This window comes from Mus pahari, chromosome 8 (assembly GCF_900095145.1).
Source record: "Mus pahari chromosome 8, PAHARI_EIJ_v1.1, whole genome shotgun sequence".
Lineage (NCBI taxonomy): Eukaryota > Metazoa > Chordata > Mammalia > Rodentia > Muridae > Mus > Mus pahari.
This window is the reverse complement of record NC_034597.1, coordinates 43,100,478-43,116,598: the sequence shown is the minus strand read 5'-3', so window position 1 is coordinate 43,116,598 and position 16,121 is coordinate 43,100,478. Positions and strand designations below refer to the sequence as shown.

Genomic DNA, 16,121 nt, shown 5'->3' with positions numbered 1-16,121 from the left:
AGCCTCTCTCCAGGCCCAAGTCTTTTGTACTTCATCTTTCTACGATTATCTGAGGTGAGGGCTCTTCCGTTTTTCTAGGTTCAGTTCTTTCCTCCTTTCTATTCCACAGACCAGCTCAGTTACCCTTCCTCCATTAGTGTAACACTCCCCAATCAAGACTTTCTATCCACTATTCCTGCTGGAGAACAGCCTATAGTACCTAACTACAGTGAGAAGTTCAAAGTCAGCCTTAGATACATGGCCAGTTTAAGGAATACCTGATACCCTGTCTCACAGAATGACTATGCTATGACTCAAGAATAGTTGGAACTGGAGAGATGGCTCTGTGATTAAGAATATGTAATGCTCTTGCAGAGGACCTGGGTTTGACTCCTAGTACTTACACTGGGCGGCTAACAGCTGCCAGTGACTTTAGGTCCAGAGAGAGCTGATGTCTCTGGCCATCATGAGCATTGCTCTCACACTTAGGCACATAAATAAAAATAAAACATCTTTTCAAAAATAAAAGTATAATCTATGGTTCTTACTGCCAAATCTTTTTGCCTAGCATTCAAGGACACAACTTGGACCCAGTCTGTCTCACCAAGTGTCACTGCCTCTCACTAACATTGCTCTTAGCTGGGGCCCTAATGGCATACCAGTTGTACATTCAGAAGGTTACCTGGTGGAAAGAGAATGGATGCTGGAAGGGAATGGATCTGTTGGGGATTCACACCCTAGTGTGTGATCATCTGGGGGCCATGGGCAAGCCATTAATGTTCCTGGGTTTTAGTTTCCACATCTGTATAGTTAGAGACAATGGTACAGATTGGGGGGGGGTGTCATACATACTTCCCACTCTTCAACTCTTCTAAGGAGCCCTTGCATTTCTGTTTACACTTTCTCGTCTGCTCTCTGATGAAACACCCCTTCTCTCCTACTCACATATTCCACTTCTCATCTGGGCGGTTTTACCCTAGAAACAAAACTCCTTTGCTCTGAATTACAGAAACATGTGGCTCTCTAGCCTCCGGGGGTGGGGCTTTAGAAGTATTGCTAGGGGCCCTGAAGTCTTTCAGTTAAAACAAGATTGAGTGTGAATGCTAAATAATGTGTTTTGCAAATGCATCTATGATGGCTAGAGTACCCTAAACATTTCTTTTAAGTATTTCTGAATTTCCAATTTGTGCTTTCTTCCTCAGGGGTTACTAAAACCATCCCGGGAAGTGAAAAACTCTTCACTGGAGAGCGGTGGAGCCCGCTACAAGACGTGTTCTCTATACACTGATCTTATAGATTATTTTCCCTGGCCTTTTCTATCTTTATATGCTTCTTCAATCCCTGGATCACAAAACTGACCCAAACCTTCTTTGAATTTCATCCATCCAGTGGTTTGTACACTGAAGGTGCTTGAAGCTGTCACTTAGCTAAAAGCATAGTTCGAACCTGCTTTTGACCCAGAGAAAGTAGGTTAGATAATGTCCGTGTTGGCATACTCAGGTCAGTCTTGAACCTGTCCAGTGAAGAACAATGAGACAGAGGCAGTTTGTGTGTGTGTGTGTGTGTGTGTGTGTGTGTGTGCGCGTGTGCGTGTGCGTGTGTGCGTGTGTGTATGTGTCCTCAGGAGCTGCCTAGAGAGCCCATAGGTCTAGGAAGTAAACAGATCTCAGTGGAAATTTCCCACTTCCCCAAGCCCCTGTGTCTGTCCCTTATCAGGTTCCCCCTGAGTCATCCTGACCCAGAGACGGATTTAGATGCTGGAACCTTCCAATCTCTCCCTCCCCCTCTCTAAGTGTGTCTACTTTAGACACATGAAGCCTGCAGGCTGAAGTGCTCAGTCCGGGTTCTCCTGCTTTCAACCAGCCACAGGGGCTGTTGAGAGCTTTTTTTTTTTTTTTTTTTTTTTTTTTAATCTTACTCATATGTAGCTCTGTTCTTAAGTCCAGCATACTTCTCGTTCAGGAGAGTGTTAAACCTGCACCCAGGGGCTAGGCAGGAAGCTAGGACGCCAGGTTTCTATGCCAGTTTCTAGGGCAATTCTTATGAAGGGAGCAGGAGAAAAGAACAGAGGAAAATTTGGGGTTCTGTTTGGGGGATATAGGAAGCTCTTTAGGTCTAGGTGGTTTTTTCTTTCTTTCTTTCCTTTTTAAAGCCGGGTTTGAGCCTACCCAGGTCTCTTCCTCCTCCCTCTTGGCCTCTCCTCTTTTCCAACAGACCTGCCAAGTGGGGATGAAAGGGGCATTGATGTTCCTTGGGGAGGGGGGTTGTGGGTGGTGAGGGTAGTTCCCAGGCAGGGGGAGGGCAATCTGGGGGTCTTGGGGGGAGCGGTCTGCTCTGGTGTTGCAGTTGGCAGCTCCGGTTCCATTGGACATTGTTTTCAACTGGCCTGGCGCCCAGCCCCCTAAATGGCAAGTCTGGAATTAGGCTGAAGGGGGATGGGGCAGGGTTGATTCTGGGAGCAGGGGTGCGAGAACGAGGGCATGTGGGGAAATACAATCTGGTTGCTTAACACAACTTCCAATCCCCACAACCCATCAACCGTTCCACTTCAGCAAGCTTTCTTTAAAGAGCACAGGGAGGACGTGTCTGAGATGTGAATCTTGGGGAAGTCTAAGATAGGATGGTAAACCCACCAGGCACCGAGGGTCGGGCCCAGGAGACCGCAGCTCAGGAGGCATCGGCAGCAGGGCACTGCCACTCGGCTTTTCAGAGCTGACCTCGCCCTCCTTTTCGGGGTTGGACTAGGAGGGGTTAGCGCCTCAGCCACAGGGTCTCTTGGGTCTCAGCCCAGGACATCCAGTCCTCCTCAAACCCTTTACTCCACCCTTGCGGAGTTAGCTCCGCCTCCGCGCCTGTTTACACAGGAGTCAGAGCCCTTGGGGGTCCCCAGCCCCTCCTCTACCCGCCCCCCCCCGTTGGGGCCTTGACCCAGGAGTCGCTGTTGGCCATCATCTTTCCCCTCCTTCGTTCATCCTCTATTTATAGCGGCCCCCAGCATTTCCCGCCTCCCCCCAACTCCCTGCTTGTTGTCCAACTTCTCACGGAGCAGCCGGAGAGCAAGCGGCGGGACTCGGCTGAGGAGGTACCAGCACCCCAATTGTTCGGAATTCCTGAGCCCTCGACGCCCCGTCTCCAGACACGCTGGCACCACTACCCATACCTGCCCCGAGACCCGGTCTGAGCGGTGGCCCTCGCCCACCTCCCCCTTCCTTGATCTAGCTCTCTGCTTCCGGGCGGGCGGAGCTGAAATCGTGGGACGTGGGCACCTTGGGTTGGTCTCCCCACTTTATCCGTCCCTGCCACTCTATCTGGGGGGCTAGGAAGAGAGCCAAAAGTGAGCCTGGCAGAGCCAGGTCACAGTAGGGGCGCCGTTGATGTGGGCGTGTGGACCATTTGGGAGCTTAAGGGATCCCCACGCGCACCCCACTTCACACGGCTTAGGGTTTATGGGGAGCACTTGGAGAGCCTATGAGCATCACCTCTGTGTGCTCCCAAGCCGCACCCTCTCGCCCCTCCCCTGGTAGCCTAGGCGAGTTACGGGGCGTGTTTATGGGGGTCGGGGCGGATCTGCAGGGAGATGACCCGGGGGCGGACCCAGGGCGGGTCTGTGGGGAGATAGAGCTAGGGCGGACCTAAGTCAAAGGCAAGTGAAGGTGGCAGCGACCGCGGCGGCTGCAGCAGGTAGGGGGAGGGGCAAACGCGCCCCTGGGGTAGGAAGGCGCGGGCCCGGAGGGTGGGCATCGTGGTTCTGGTTCCCGGGTTGTAGTTCGGGGGAAAGGGGCTGGCTAAACGAGGCTCTCCGCTGCTGCGCACAAAGGCAGAGGCACTGCAAAGTGCAGGGCGTGTTTGGGGCGCTCTTGAGACGATGTACAGGGTCCTGGGAGCTACGTGCCCGCCGTGAGAGGGTGCTGGTCCGGACGAGGACCGGCAGCGAGGAACTCATTGGGTCAGGTTTCGTGTTCTGGGAGCGGCCAGTCAAGTCCTAACCATTTTTTCCCGGCTGGCACATGGCTGGTAGTCCGGGGAAGTGCGGAGGTTACAGGGCCGCTCTATCCCCCCTGTCCTTTCTCCACCCGACCTACAATTAGACTGGGTGGAGGGGAGAGATGAAGGGTTGAAGCTTGTTTGTTTTTAAACGGTGAAGGAAAAGGTCCTGCTGTACTACCTACATATCAACTGAGAACCGTCAAAACCGAGTAGTAACTAACTGGACAAGGTCACCTAGTAGTGGCAGTAGGGTAGGACCCAGAGGTTTTGACACAGTCATGCTCTATCGCCATGTCAGCTCTCCGTTCTCTTCATACACTACCCAGCCTGGACCTGCTTGTTTTGCCCCGCAGGCCCCTCCAGCTTGTATTGATTGGAACCTAGAGAGGACGCGTTCTCTGGACTCAGGGGAGATTAGAAAGGGTTAGTGACCCTGGAATCCTGGGTCTTGGCTATAGCCTTATGTCCCTAAAAGACCCAGGTCCGTCTCCCATGTCATTCACCTTGTTTCTGTGTTTTCTCAGACCCTAGAGTCAGGACTAAGAACCCTGACCTCCACTCTCACCAGATCCAACCAATAGGAGCTCAGCAAATTGACCCCACCCACCCCATGCTGCTGGCTTTCTTTCTTTTCTTTTCTTCTTTTTTTTTTCTTCGAAGTCTGCACAGGTGCTCTGCCGCTCTCTAGATCCACCAGTGTTGGTGGAAGCTCATTTGTGTACTTGGGAGAGAGGGGGAGACGTTGGTTGGCTTGGATATCTAGGTTTCTCTGTTGAGTGCTTGCCCATGGTCATTGCCTTTTTAGCCCCTCAAGATGCTGACATTGGGGCTATAGTTGAAGGTCATGGTCAGTTGTGAACTCTTACTACCCTAGCCCAGTGAGCTACCACAGGGAGTGTGGGGCGTCCCCTAAATATAGCTTAAGAAACTGGAGCCACATTGCTTCCCCACCCTTGGTGTCTTCCTCCAGGGGCGGAGAGGGAGGAGCATTGTGAGGTGTCAAGGTGAGACTGTTGGAGTTGAGGGGCAGCCGTGGAGCTGGTGGTCTGAAGAAATGTGCTGTCCTGTTTGATATTTCCCTGGATGTGGGGCGGGGGAGCCAGAAAAGCTCTCTGTGTGTCTTGGAGTTTTCAGCTCTGGTGTCGCTCTGCACCTTGCATTGCGTTGGACTGAGAGTACAGAGGCTAAGCTGCCTCCCTCCCGGGCTTATTGTTTTGTTGTTTTCGAGACAGGGTTTCTCTGTGTAGTCCTGGCTGTCCTGGAACTCTCTCTGTAGACCAGGCTGGCCTCGAACTCAAGAGATCCGCCTGCCACTGCCTCCTTGGTACTGGGATCCAAGGTGTGCGCCACCACTGCCTGACTGGTGTACTGTTTTTGTATCCTGCCAGGCCACCATGGCAGAGCTTCAGGAGGTGCAGATCACCGAGGAGAAGCCTCTGTTGCCAGGACAAACGCCAGAGACTGCCAAGGTTTATAGAGACTCTGACTTCCCTGCCTCGGTCCCATGCTCCGAACATCCCCCCCTTGCCTCCCCACCTCCCCAGGCCCGTGGCTCTCATTCTAATGCACACCCCTCTCCACCCATCTCCTCCCATCTCTCGGCCTAGACACTGTAAAAGGGAGCCCACCAGACCTCGTCTTGTCACTACACTAACCTTCATCCTCTCCTGTCTTGTTTTTTGTCCCTCTTTCTGTATTTGGTGTCTGTTGGTCTTTCTTTACCTACCTCTTTGTGTCCGACTCTCCATTTGCTGTATGTCTCTGTCCGTGTGTGTGTGTGTATGTCTGTGTGTGTGTCTCTCCAGGAGGCCGAGTTAGCTGCCCGAATCCTCCTGGACCAGGGACAGGTAACCATGGGGGACTGTGCCAGGGTGGGAGGAGAAGCTCTTCGGCCCCCCAATTGAGAGGGCCCCAGTCTGGCCCTCTGCACTCCCCCCTCTCCGTTTATCCTCTCTTCCCTTCTTTTTTTTTTTCTCTTTGAATTCCTTAATCTCTGCTCTTTCATGATTTTCCTACCCTCAGATCCAATTCCACCGTCATATTTCCCTAAAGACCCATTAATCCTGTTTTCAACAGATGGTTCATTTATTTTTGCCTTTCCCTCTTTGAAAAACTTTCAGTGTATTTCTCCCCTGATGGTAAGTTCTTTTCTTACAGACTCACTCAGTGGAGACACCTTATGGCTCGGTCACTTTTACTGTGTATGGCACCCCCAAACCCAAACGCCCGGCGATATTCACCTACCATGATGTAGGCCTCAACTGTAAGACCTTCATTTCTTTTCTTGCCTTTTTCTGGGAAGAGACATGGGAGGGGAAAACCCAATGTGTGTGTTTGGGGTGGAGGCATAGTCAGTATGGCCAGACTGGGAGCCCAGTGGTGGCACATCAGAGAGTGTGGTGGCATCAGAGTAAGAGGGTGGGTTCTGACACGAGGATGCTTTTTCCTCCTGATTTTGTTGTTGGGTGGGGAATGTGGGTTCTCTTTAGATAAGTCTTGCTTCCAGCCACTGTTTCGGTTTGGGGATATGCAAGAAATCATACAGAACTTCGTACGAGTTCATGTGGATGCCCCTGGAATGGAAGAGGGGGCGCCTGTGTTTCCTCTGGGGTAAGAATTAGTTCCTTACTCAGCAGGGGTGTGTGTTGGTGTGTGTGTGTGAGCAAGGTAGTGCACACGTGCACAGTGTACCAGGAGGCATAGAAGACTCGGGCAGTGGATGCAGAGGTTTCTCTGGGGAAGAGGTATATGAGTACAGACTGGTAACTAGTATTTTTCTCCTTTCCAGGTATCAGTACCCGTCTCTGGACCAGCTTGCTGACATGATTCCTTGCATCCTGCAGTACTTAAAGTGAGAGGCTTCAGGAGTCTTTAAACTTTCCTTTTCAGCATAAGGAAGCCCTCAGAATATGGTCACCATGGTTCCTGGTCTGCTTTTGGTCTCAGTCTAGCTTCCCCTTCCACGGATTTTCACCTGGATTGTTAGGGAGGGCAGAGGGTTTGGACTATTGGCTGGAACGAAAGATCAGAGGGATCTTACCACTGATGGGGGGAAAAGAGAAGGAGAGGGTTTGTCCTCGGCCCTGTCTCAGGCTTAGAGGAAGCTTCTCTGTCTTGGAAGTTAGGCAAGAGGAGGTACGTGTGACCTCATCCCCGAGGAACTAGATAGACCTGTCTTGGTCCCCGTTCCCGTCTCCCGTGATCACATTTGGTACACCAGGAGACAGGTGTGTGAGGTAGTGGGAGAAGGAAGATAAGCTACACAAGGGCCTCTGACCTGCGGAGGGAAATGCTGATTCTTGGGTGTCTTCTCTTTCTCAGTTTTATTTGATGTCTGGGCGTGTTTGCTGCATGCATGGATGGGCACCACACATATGTCTGGTGACCACAGGGGCCAGAAGGGGGCACTGCAACCTCTGGAACTTGAATAATAGATGGCTGAGAGCCATCAAATAGGTGCTGGGAACCCCACCTGGGTCCTCTGCAAAAGAAGCAGGAGCTCTTGACTGCTGAGCCATCTTGCCAGCCCCTGGTTCCTGGGATCTTTTCTGGGTTTAGCTTTTCCTGGGCACCATGGCTCTTAGCAACTCTGGTTTTTGTCCTTTCCTGCCTCCTCCATTCTCCCAAATGACTAACAGCACACCTGTTTCACACGTCACTTTAAGGTCCATCATTCCAGTTCCTGTGTAGAACAAGTTAAACTCGTTTCAGAGGGTCGAGAATTGATAAAGTCTGTGTGTAGGAAGAGATGTCTTTTCAAGACACCAGTTCTCCAAGAGATAGCTGAGGATAGACATCAGGCATCTACACCAAGTATCAGGCATTCTTGGTGCCTTTTTTACATCCCCAAAGGAAAGCCCTTTGTTGTCCTCTTCTGTGGCTGTGACCTCAGGAACGATGACGAGTTTGAAGAGATTGGGCTGTGACAACTTTTTGGCCACTAGAGCCTGTGACACACACATTTACTTTTTTACAGTTTCTCTACAATAATTGGAGTTGGTGTTGGAGCCGGAGCCTACATTCTGTCACGATATGCTGTAAGGAGCAAAAACTGCTAGATTAGGGGACGGCGGGCCCCCCACGTTAGACAGAATATTGCAGGAATGGTCCACATTCTTGCCATTCCGGGATTCTGGAAGCAGATAGGGAGCGGGGTAGAGAGTAGGCCATATAGAAATCTGGGGGGATAGGTGGGGCTCAGGGAAGCGGGGACAAAGGCGTGGCCATTTCTGATCTTCCTGTCATCCCTTAGCTGAATCACCCGGACACAGTTGAAGGACTTGTTCTCATCAACATTGATCCCAATGCCAAGGGTTGGATGGACTGGGCAGCCCACAAGGTTTGCTGGGCCTGGTGTGCTGACATCTAGGGTGGGGACTCTCCTTGGATGACACTACCAGTGTAACTGAATAGATTTGGACCTTCAGAGAGGGCATAGTAGGGCACAAAAATGAAGTTGGGTTGTTTCCCCTGGGTCTCTTTCTCCACAATATCCCGAACTTGTTCTCCTGTCCTCATAGTTAACCGGCCTTACGTCTTCCATTCCGGACATGATCCTTGGACATCTTTTCAGCCAGGTAAATAAATGGTTGTGGGAGGCGGGAGAAGTCGAGGTGACCAGTGGGGAGTTGAATGCTTTGGGGTGACTTCCTTAGTTGGCACAGGATCTGAAGTGTTAGATAGTTCCCCGTCATTGCCGGCTCCTCTTTCCAACCCTGATTCATCTCTTCTGTGCTTTAGGAAGAGCTTTCTGGAAATTCTGAATTAGTACAAAAGTACAGAAGTACCATCCAGCATGCGCCCAACCTGGAGAACATTGAACTGTACTGGAACAGCTACAACAAGTGAGTGAGTTGTGTGCATGTGGAGAACCGGAGGCGGAGAGAGGGTCGTGAGCAGTGTGCACCGCAGGCAGGGTGTGCTCCTCAGCTTCGGGACAGGAGTAAGGGCATCTCTCATTCTTGGGCCCTTCCTGTCCCTTAGCTGCCTCTGACCAGAGATCTAGGGCACAGGTGATTACAGGTGGTATGCTTTTGAACAGTGCCTGACATTTTTATGGTGTCCCCTCCTCCCTTTTTAAATGTTTTGGCGATCAAACCTGGTACCTTACAGATGCTCACTAAGCAGGTAGTCAACCACCAAGTTGTAACCCCAGCCTTTGGTATTTTCTCTTAATCACCAATAGCTGCTGACTATAAATAAGGGAGATAGCTTCCTGTGGAGGAGGTAGCTTATCTAGGTAGACCGCAATGCCTGTCAAAAACAACTTCTCTTCGAACCCCCTGCAGCCGCCGAGACCTGAACTTTGAGCGAGGTGGTGAGACGACCCTCAAGTAAGACGTTGGTAGATGCATGTGGCTTTGTCCTGTCTCTGCCCTGCCCCTTGGTACCAACATCCCTTAACCTTTGTGGGGAAGTTACCACTCTCCTTTATTCCATTCTGCGTAAGCAGTTGTCTCCCTTTGGGGCTTCCCTCTCAGATCCTCCTGCTGAGGTCAGCAGGAGAAAGGCAACTGGTTCCTCCTCCTTGAAGGCAGACACTTGTTTCCATACTTTTCTGGGAAGTGTGGGTGAGAGAGTACAAGGCTCACTGTCTTCTCCCTGACCCTGTGCCCTTAGGTGCCCTGTGATGCTGGTGGTTGGAGACCAAGCACCTCATGAAGATGCTGTGGTCAGTGGTGGCTTTCGGGGTAGTGAGGGAATGTTGGGATCTTGTCGACACTGGGTCCACCCAAGCTGTGGACCTTGCCAAGCTGCAAACTTGAAAACTCTGGGGCAGGAGGAGCAACTCTAGGGCCTTGGGAATTTGACTTGGGTTAAGATGTAATTGGGTAGGGACTGAAGAAAGGGAAAAGATCAGAGTCTCTTGGAGGGCTGTGGAGAGGGTGACCTGATTCATTCAGTCTCCTACTTATTCCAGGTGGAATGTAACTCAAAGCTGGACCCCACACAGACCTCGTTCCTCAAGGTTAGCGGGCCTCCTAAGCCTCACTTGCTTCCCGCCCCCTAGTCCAGGAACATACATACTCTAAATTCCAGCGTCTAAGCCCTGTGGGTTCATTATGGGTCAAGGGAGAGAAGAACAATGGGGCTGAGTGAGGGACCTGGGAGAAGAGAGCCCCTTTCCTGCAGCATGGATTGTCTGATATCTCCATGTATCCTTCTTTCTTGGGTGTTTCCTTCCTGAGCAGATGGCCGACTCTGGAGGTCAGCCACAGCTGACTCAGGTGAGTACGCTGCCGATCTTGGGATGAGGAAATGGGACCCGTTGAGCAGTGCCCTTTGCCATTGCTGTGACTTTCATGATATCCAACCATCTCTCTCTCTCCTCTTTCCTTGTAATGTGCCCACAGCCAGGCAAGCTGACAGAGGCTTTCAAGTACTTCCTGCAAGGCATGGGCTACAGTGAGTATTGGGACAGAGGGTATTAAGAAGGGCTTCCCACTGTGAGGCCAGACCTGTTTTAGGCTAATTCTTGGACTCACCGTCCTACAAGGCAAGCTCGCTGATTCTCTGGCCGCAGCTCTTGTCTTCACCTAGGCCCCACTCATCTCTGATGGCTTGCTTATCATTGTGTGTCTACAGTGGCCTCTTCCTGCATGACTCGCCTATCTCGGTCTCGCACGGCATCTCTGACTAGCGCAGCATCCATCGATGGCAGTCGGTCCCGATCCCGCACCCTGTCGCAGAGTAGCGAGTCTGGGACTCTTCCTTCTGGACCCCCAGGGCACACCATGGAAGTCTCCTGTTGAATCACCCTCATTGCCTTGGTGTGGCTCCCAGCCCTCACCTCCTGCAGCACTAACTTAAGAGGTGTTATCAGGGCACTGGGCCAGAGTAAGCAAGGACAATGGGCAGAGTGTGCAGGGAGATGACCTTGATCTTTAATTGCTACCCTAACCTTGACCTTTAACCTGTGATATCCTCTAGCTCCTAGGTGAGGTGTCCTAATATCCCTTAGAGATCCGGGCCCCCTAAATTACCCCCTCTCCCATTTTTGGTGTTTAGAAGGCTTGTATGTTCCCTTCCTGACCTAGGTTCTATAGATGAGGAACAATGAGCTGTTCTAGCTGACACGGGGCCTCCATCACATCCCCTCTTTAGCCCATATTTGCAAGGGTAGGAGTGTGTGTGTGTGTGTGTGTGTGTGTGTGTGTGTGTGTAGGGTTGGTGGTGAAAGATGGGGAGTTCCTTCCCCAAAGCTGACAGTGGCTTTGCCTTGATGTGTCAGGCCTCTCTGAAGGCAATGGTCCCAAATGAATGTGTATCAGGAGAAGGTTTGCTGGTGGGTCAGCGATCCTGAACATGATAGAAATATCCAGCATGTAAAAAGGAAGGATGGGAGATGGTGAAGAACAGTGGTAAACACGTTGAAGCTGGGGCGGTAGGGGGGGGGCCCGGGTCCTTTGGCTGCACTCACTTGGATAGCTGTCAGTGTGCACCTAAAGTGGGACTAGGGGAGAGAGCTTAGGTCCGACTGCTTGGGGCTTGGCATCAGGGTGGGAAGAGCAACCTCGGGCTCTGACCATACTGTTACGTGTAGAGCGTGACCTCCTGTCTCACACAACGTCTGCTGTGACAATAAACTATAGAGGAAACTGAACAGCATTGTTAATCCGGGTCTGAATGCACCTGTTCCCTGCCCCTTGCTTACCTTTCCTCGCTCCTCTGAAAGCACCTGGGATGGCTTGTGGGGGTATAAAAGCTGCACAGAGTGTGACCACGGGGGCCAAGAAAGTGGTGTCGTTCTTTTTATTAATAGCATTTTTAAGCTTGGGAAAGAGGAGCTCTTGTAGATCTTAGAAGATTACAAGAGTAATTAAAGATTACAAGAGTAGTGGGTCATTGAGAAAGACTATAGGATTTCAGAGATGTCATCAATGTCATGCCCTTTAAGAAAACTGACTGAGGGGCTGGAGAGATAGCTCAGTGATTAAGAGCACTGACTGCTCTTCCAGCGGTCCTGAGTTCAGTTCCCAGAAACCACATGGTAATGGAATCTGACGCCCTCTTCTGGTGTCTAAAGACAGCTACAATGTATTTATTTATTATATGTAAGTACACTGTAACTGTCTTCAGACCCTTCAGAAGAGGGCGTCAGATCTCTTTAAGGGTGGTTGTGAGCCTCCACATTGCCTTTGAGTCACCTAGAGTACATTTTAGATGGATCATTCATTAAGAGAGAAAACTTGGATGCAGAATGCTACTTACTACAGGGCACATGCTGCTTATAAGTTCATCCTATTTGTGATTCAAGAAGGTCACAGTAAAAGAGACTTCTTTTTAGGATTTTTACCCACTGATGGATTCCAGGGGATCTGGGAGCACAAAACTATGGTTCTGTAAGAGGCTGTTAACCAATTATAAGTAACAACCATGGGGATTCAGATGTCTTATAGCTGTTGCAGGTTCCTTCTTGGACTCTTGAGGCAAAAGGAGGGGCTGGGGAGATGGCTCAGCATGTGCAGTCCTTGTGCCACCATGATCACCTGTGTTCTGATCCTTAGCACACACTGAAAAAAATCTGGGTTTGGCTGTGCACTTACAATCCCATGGCTGGAAGGCAGAGACAGGAGGACCTGGGGGCTCACTAGCGGGCCAGCCTAGCCCATCAGTGGACACCACTTTCAGTTGGGACCTGGTGTTGAGAGAACATTCTTCCTGAGGGTGTGGAACAAGGCATTGTATGTCTCCTCGTGAGGCCCCAATAATAGCAAAGCTCAGCTCTATCAGAGTTCACCCTGGGGAGCCACTGAGTTCATTAAGCTTTCACAGAGATTATGGGTAACTTTAAGGCAGGCACCCTGGAAGGTCTGTACCCAGCCTAGGTGGTGACTTCCCCCATTTGAGGTTCAGGTGGCACTCCCTTCTAGTGTACCCTGGGCTGTATATTGTAGCTCCTCCCGGAGACTCCAAGGCCTTGTGGAATTAGGGCACAAAGGGTTGAGTTCTCAGGTGAGGATCCTGTGTCCCTGCTTCCTTCCTACGTGTCAACAGGCCTAGCTGTGCTGATCTTTTACAAGCAGGCGTGACAATGGTGGCTGTTTGATTTAGAGGGTTGTGCTGGACGACACCCAGTCTCAAAAAATTAGGCGGAGACTGATGGAGGAATCAATCCAAAGCCTACTTCTGCCTTCAACCATGTAGGTGTAAAGATATAAACACTTAGGAGTACACTGTGAACGCACACACACTCACACACACACACATACACAGAGACACACAGAGTATGAAGGAGAAAGCACTTTAAGGATTATGTAGATAGAATAGTACTTGCGATCATTAAAGTTTGCTTTATGGAAATCCCAATTGTATCATTTCTTCAATGGCAGTGAGTGGAAGACTGGGCCCCTGGGCATCAAGTGCTCACATTCCAACATGGTAGTGTGCCAAGCTATGTCCTTGATGCTGAGTCATTTTCTTTTTCTTTCTTGTGCTGGGGATTGAACTCAGGACCTTGTGCATGCTAGGCGAGTGCTCTACTGCTGAGCCTTACCCCTAACCCTATGTCCATGTTGTAGGCCAGTGTCAGAAGAGGGCGTTAGTGGGTTAGAGTTAGCTGCTGGGTGGGTGTTGGGTCAGACAGCAAAGATTGCTGAAATGCCACAGGGAAGAAATGCAAAGCATGCAATCACTAGGGTCATTTAGCCCAATGTAAGGAAAAAGTGAAGACCTAAGACCTCAACCAGCCTTTACTGGTATCGCTGCTGCTGTGTATCATGGAAGGGAAGACAGATCATTGCTTGGTATCTACCTACGAAGGTTGTACTGTTAGCAGAGTAATTTTCACATTTCATTTAAGAGTACATGTATGTGCATACAACTATAGGTGTTTCTGCTCCAGAATCTCAGGCAGGTGAAGAGGTGTTTTGCAGGAACTTGGGGAAGGACATTTGCTGTCCCTGGTTGACCCTAGTTTTTGGACCTACATAGTCTAGTTCACCTGTGGAGACACAGTGCCCCCCTGTGGTCAGCTCCCAGTCTTACAGCTCTATTGTTCTTTATAGTAGAACATAAGGCAGTCCTGAAACCAAGACCTGCTTTGAATCTTGTTTTTTCCTAAGGAATGTGAGTGTCTTCCAGACATTAGGGGCAGGTGAGGTAAGAGACAGCTCTAGAGAACAAGAAATCAGAACAGAGTGAAAAAGGGCCTTACCGTTTCAGTTTGAAGCTCTTATGAGCTTCATAATGACATTTTGGCCAGCCCAACATATATGTCACATATGTGACAACAGCCCCACAGTATTCTCTTACAGACACCAAAGGTTTTTTGAGTTGTGTAGCACATTCTCCAATGTTTGCTCAATGACAAAAACCATTACCGAATATATGTTTCTCAGAACATATCCTTGTCTTTAAACAATATATGATTGTACCAACAGAACAGTGACCTTACAGTAGGCAGAACTAAAACCACGGTCAGAAGAAAGGTTGGAGTGGAAACAACACTATTGAAAGATAAGTCAGGAGTAACCTGAAAAGAGGAATGGTTTCTGACCCGAGGCTCAGGGTTCAGCAAGGATATAAGGTGCCCAGAGCAATTTAACTCTCCCTCATAATGTTGAATTCATAGAAAATATAGGGTACACCCTGATAGAACCAGGTAGAGTCACAAGAACACAGAACCAGAAACCAAAACTAAAACCAAAACAAAATAAAAAACAACCAACCAACCAAACAAAAAAACCCACCCCAAAACCCCAAACCAAACCCAACCCAAACCCCAAACCCTCTTTTATATAGGCCAGGAATTTGTAAGCATCCCCACAGATTGCCCTTGAGGCATAATCTATTTTTGCTTCCTCTTTGCTAGTGCAGTGGGCATCTCCTCAGGTTGCCGAGGGTGGCTATGCACACACCCAGCTCTCTAGGCTCTAGCACTGTTCTTTATAACCAAAAATGTTGTGAGGGAGGCAAGATACTCCACAACTTCTTCAGGGAAGGACCGAGAGTCGCAGGTTACCCCAGCAGAGTGAGTCTGAGGCTTTAACTCAACCCACTCTTTGGTCCTGGAGATCAAACCCAATTCCTCACTCACACTAAGCAAGGAGCTGTCAAATGTTGATCTCCGCTGGAAGAACTGTTCTGTCCGCTCCAGTAAATTCTCTGAACTCTAGTTTCTCTTGCATTTCTCACAAACTTTTCTTGTGACTGCAACATAGACACCAAACCACATCACATCAGTCCCTCAGCCTTAAGGCAGAGGCAGGAAAGGTCCAGAAGGGCTACTTCAGACAATGCTGCGGACTGGCCTCAGTCAGATCCCCCCTCAATCCTCGGGAGAAATCAGTGTCCCAGTACAGGTGGGCAGGGAGTCGGCGAAAAAGTGACAAACAGACACAAAGAAGTGTTGTATCTGAATGTAATTTGTCAAAGTGAGCATCAGTCTTATATATTACAGAAAACAAAGAAGTTAAGTGATACATTAAGGCCATCCAAGGTACATTGAAGTTATCTGATGCAAAATTACTTTTACAACAAAACAGAGGAATGTGTACTAAAAACTAACAGGAACCAACTGGAATAAAATCAATGTTAACAATGGGGATCAAAAGCAGCCCCACTTAAGGTCAGATTAATCTTAGAAGTCAGGGGCGAGGGCTTCATGCCCTTGCCATAGTTCCAATTCTAATCTATTGTATAGTCCACCTTCCCCCTACGCCATAGTAAATTCCTGTGTATGGGAGTGACTCAGCTATTGTTCTAAGTATACTATGTAGACTAGCCCTGAGATTACTAGCTCTATTCTAGTGGATTGTAATGCCTGATTTCTATCACTGTCTCTTACAATACTAGAGGTAAATCTGAATGTTACTGAATAGGTAACATTCTCACTGAATTCCAAGCCTGGGGTCGGCTCAAGGACTGCCTAGGACATTGGAACACTGGTGGAGACTAATCTAACTTAGCTATATGTCAAAATCAATCCTTAGAGGCATTTATAATAAAACAATATTGAGGGAAAGCACACGGATCCATACACCTGACTAAAACAAGGACAGATTTGGAGCATTCGTTTTACAGGATGCCATAGTTCCAGGAGACTAAGTTTCCGTGAACTTTTTTTTTTTTTAAGATTTATTTATTTATTATATTTTTAAGTACACTGTAGCTGACTTCAGACACTCCAGAAGAGGGAGTCAGATCTTGTTACG

At 49.5% G+C, this 16,121-nt stretch overlaps 1 protein-coding gene across 4 annotated transcripts; it reads left to right on the top strand.

The window, feature by feature from the left end:
• The first annotated feature begins 2,959 nt into the window (after window positions 1-2,959).
• Ndrg2 (NDRG family member 2) lies at window positions 2,960-11,569 on the top strand. Of its 4 annotated transcripts, none has more exons than XM_021203912.2 (16): window positions 2,960-3,061; window positions 5,355-5,435; window positions 5,772-5,813; window positions 6,124-6,229; window positions 6,456-6,576; window positions 6,755-6,817; window positions 7,943-8,003; window positions 8,219-8,305; window positions 8,487-8,543; window positions 8,707-8,810; window positions 9,255-9,299; window positions 9,586-9,637; window positions 9,887-9,934; window positions 10,158-10,193; window positions 10,320-10,371; window positions 10,552-11,569. In XM_021203912.2, exons 2-16 carry the CDS (start codon window positions 5,361-5,363, stop codon window positions 10,716-10,718), a joined length of 1,116 nt encoding a protein of 371 aa, XP_021059571.1. In that variant the 5' UTR covers window positions 2,960-3,061; window positions 5,355-5,360; the 3' UTR covers window positions 10,719-11,569. The 4 variants fall into 4 exon arrangements, with proteins under 4 accessions (XP_021059571.1, XP_029397387.1, XP_021059566.1 ...); XM_021203907.2 differs by lacking the exon at window positions 2,960-3,061 and adding an exon at window positions 3,501-3,660; XM_029541527.1 differs by lacking the exon at window positions 5,772-5,813.
• Window positions 11,570-16,121: the final 4,552 nt, after the last annotated feature.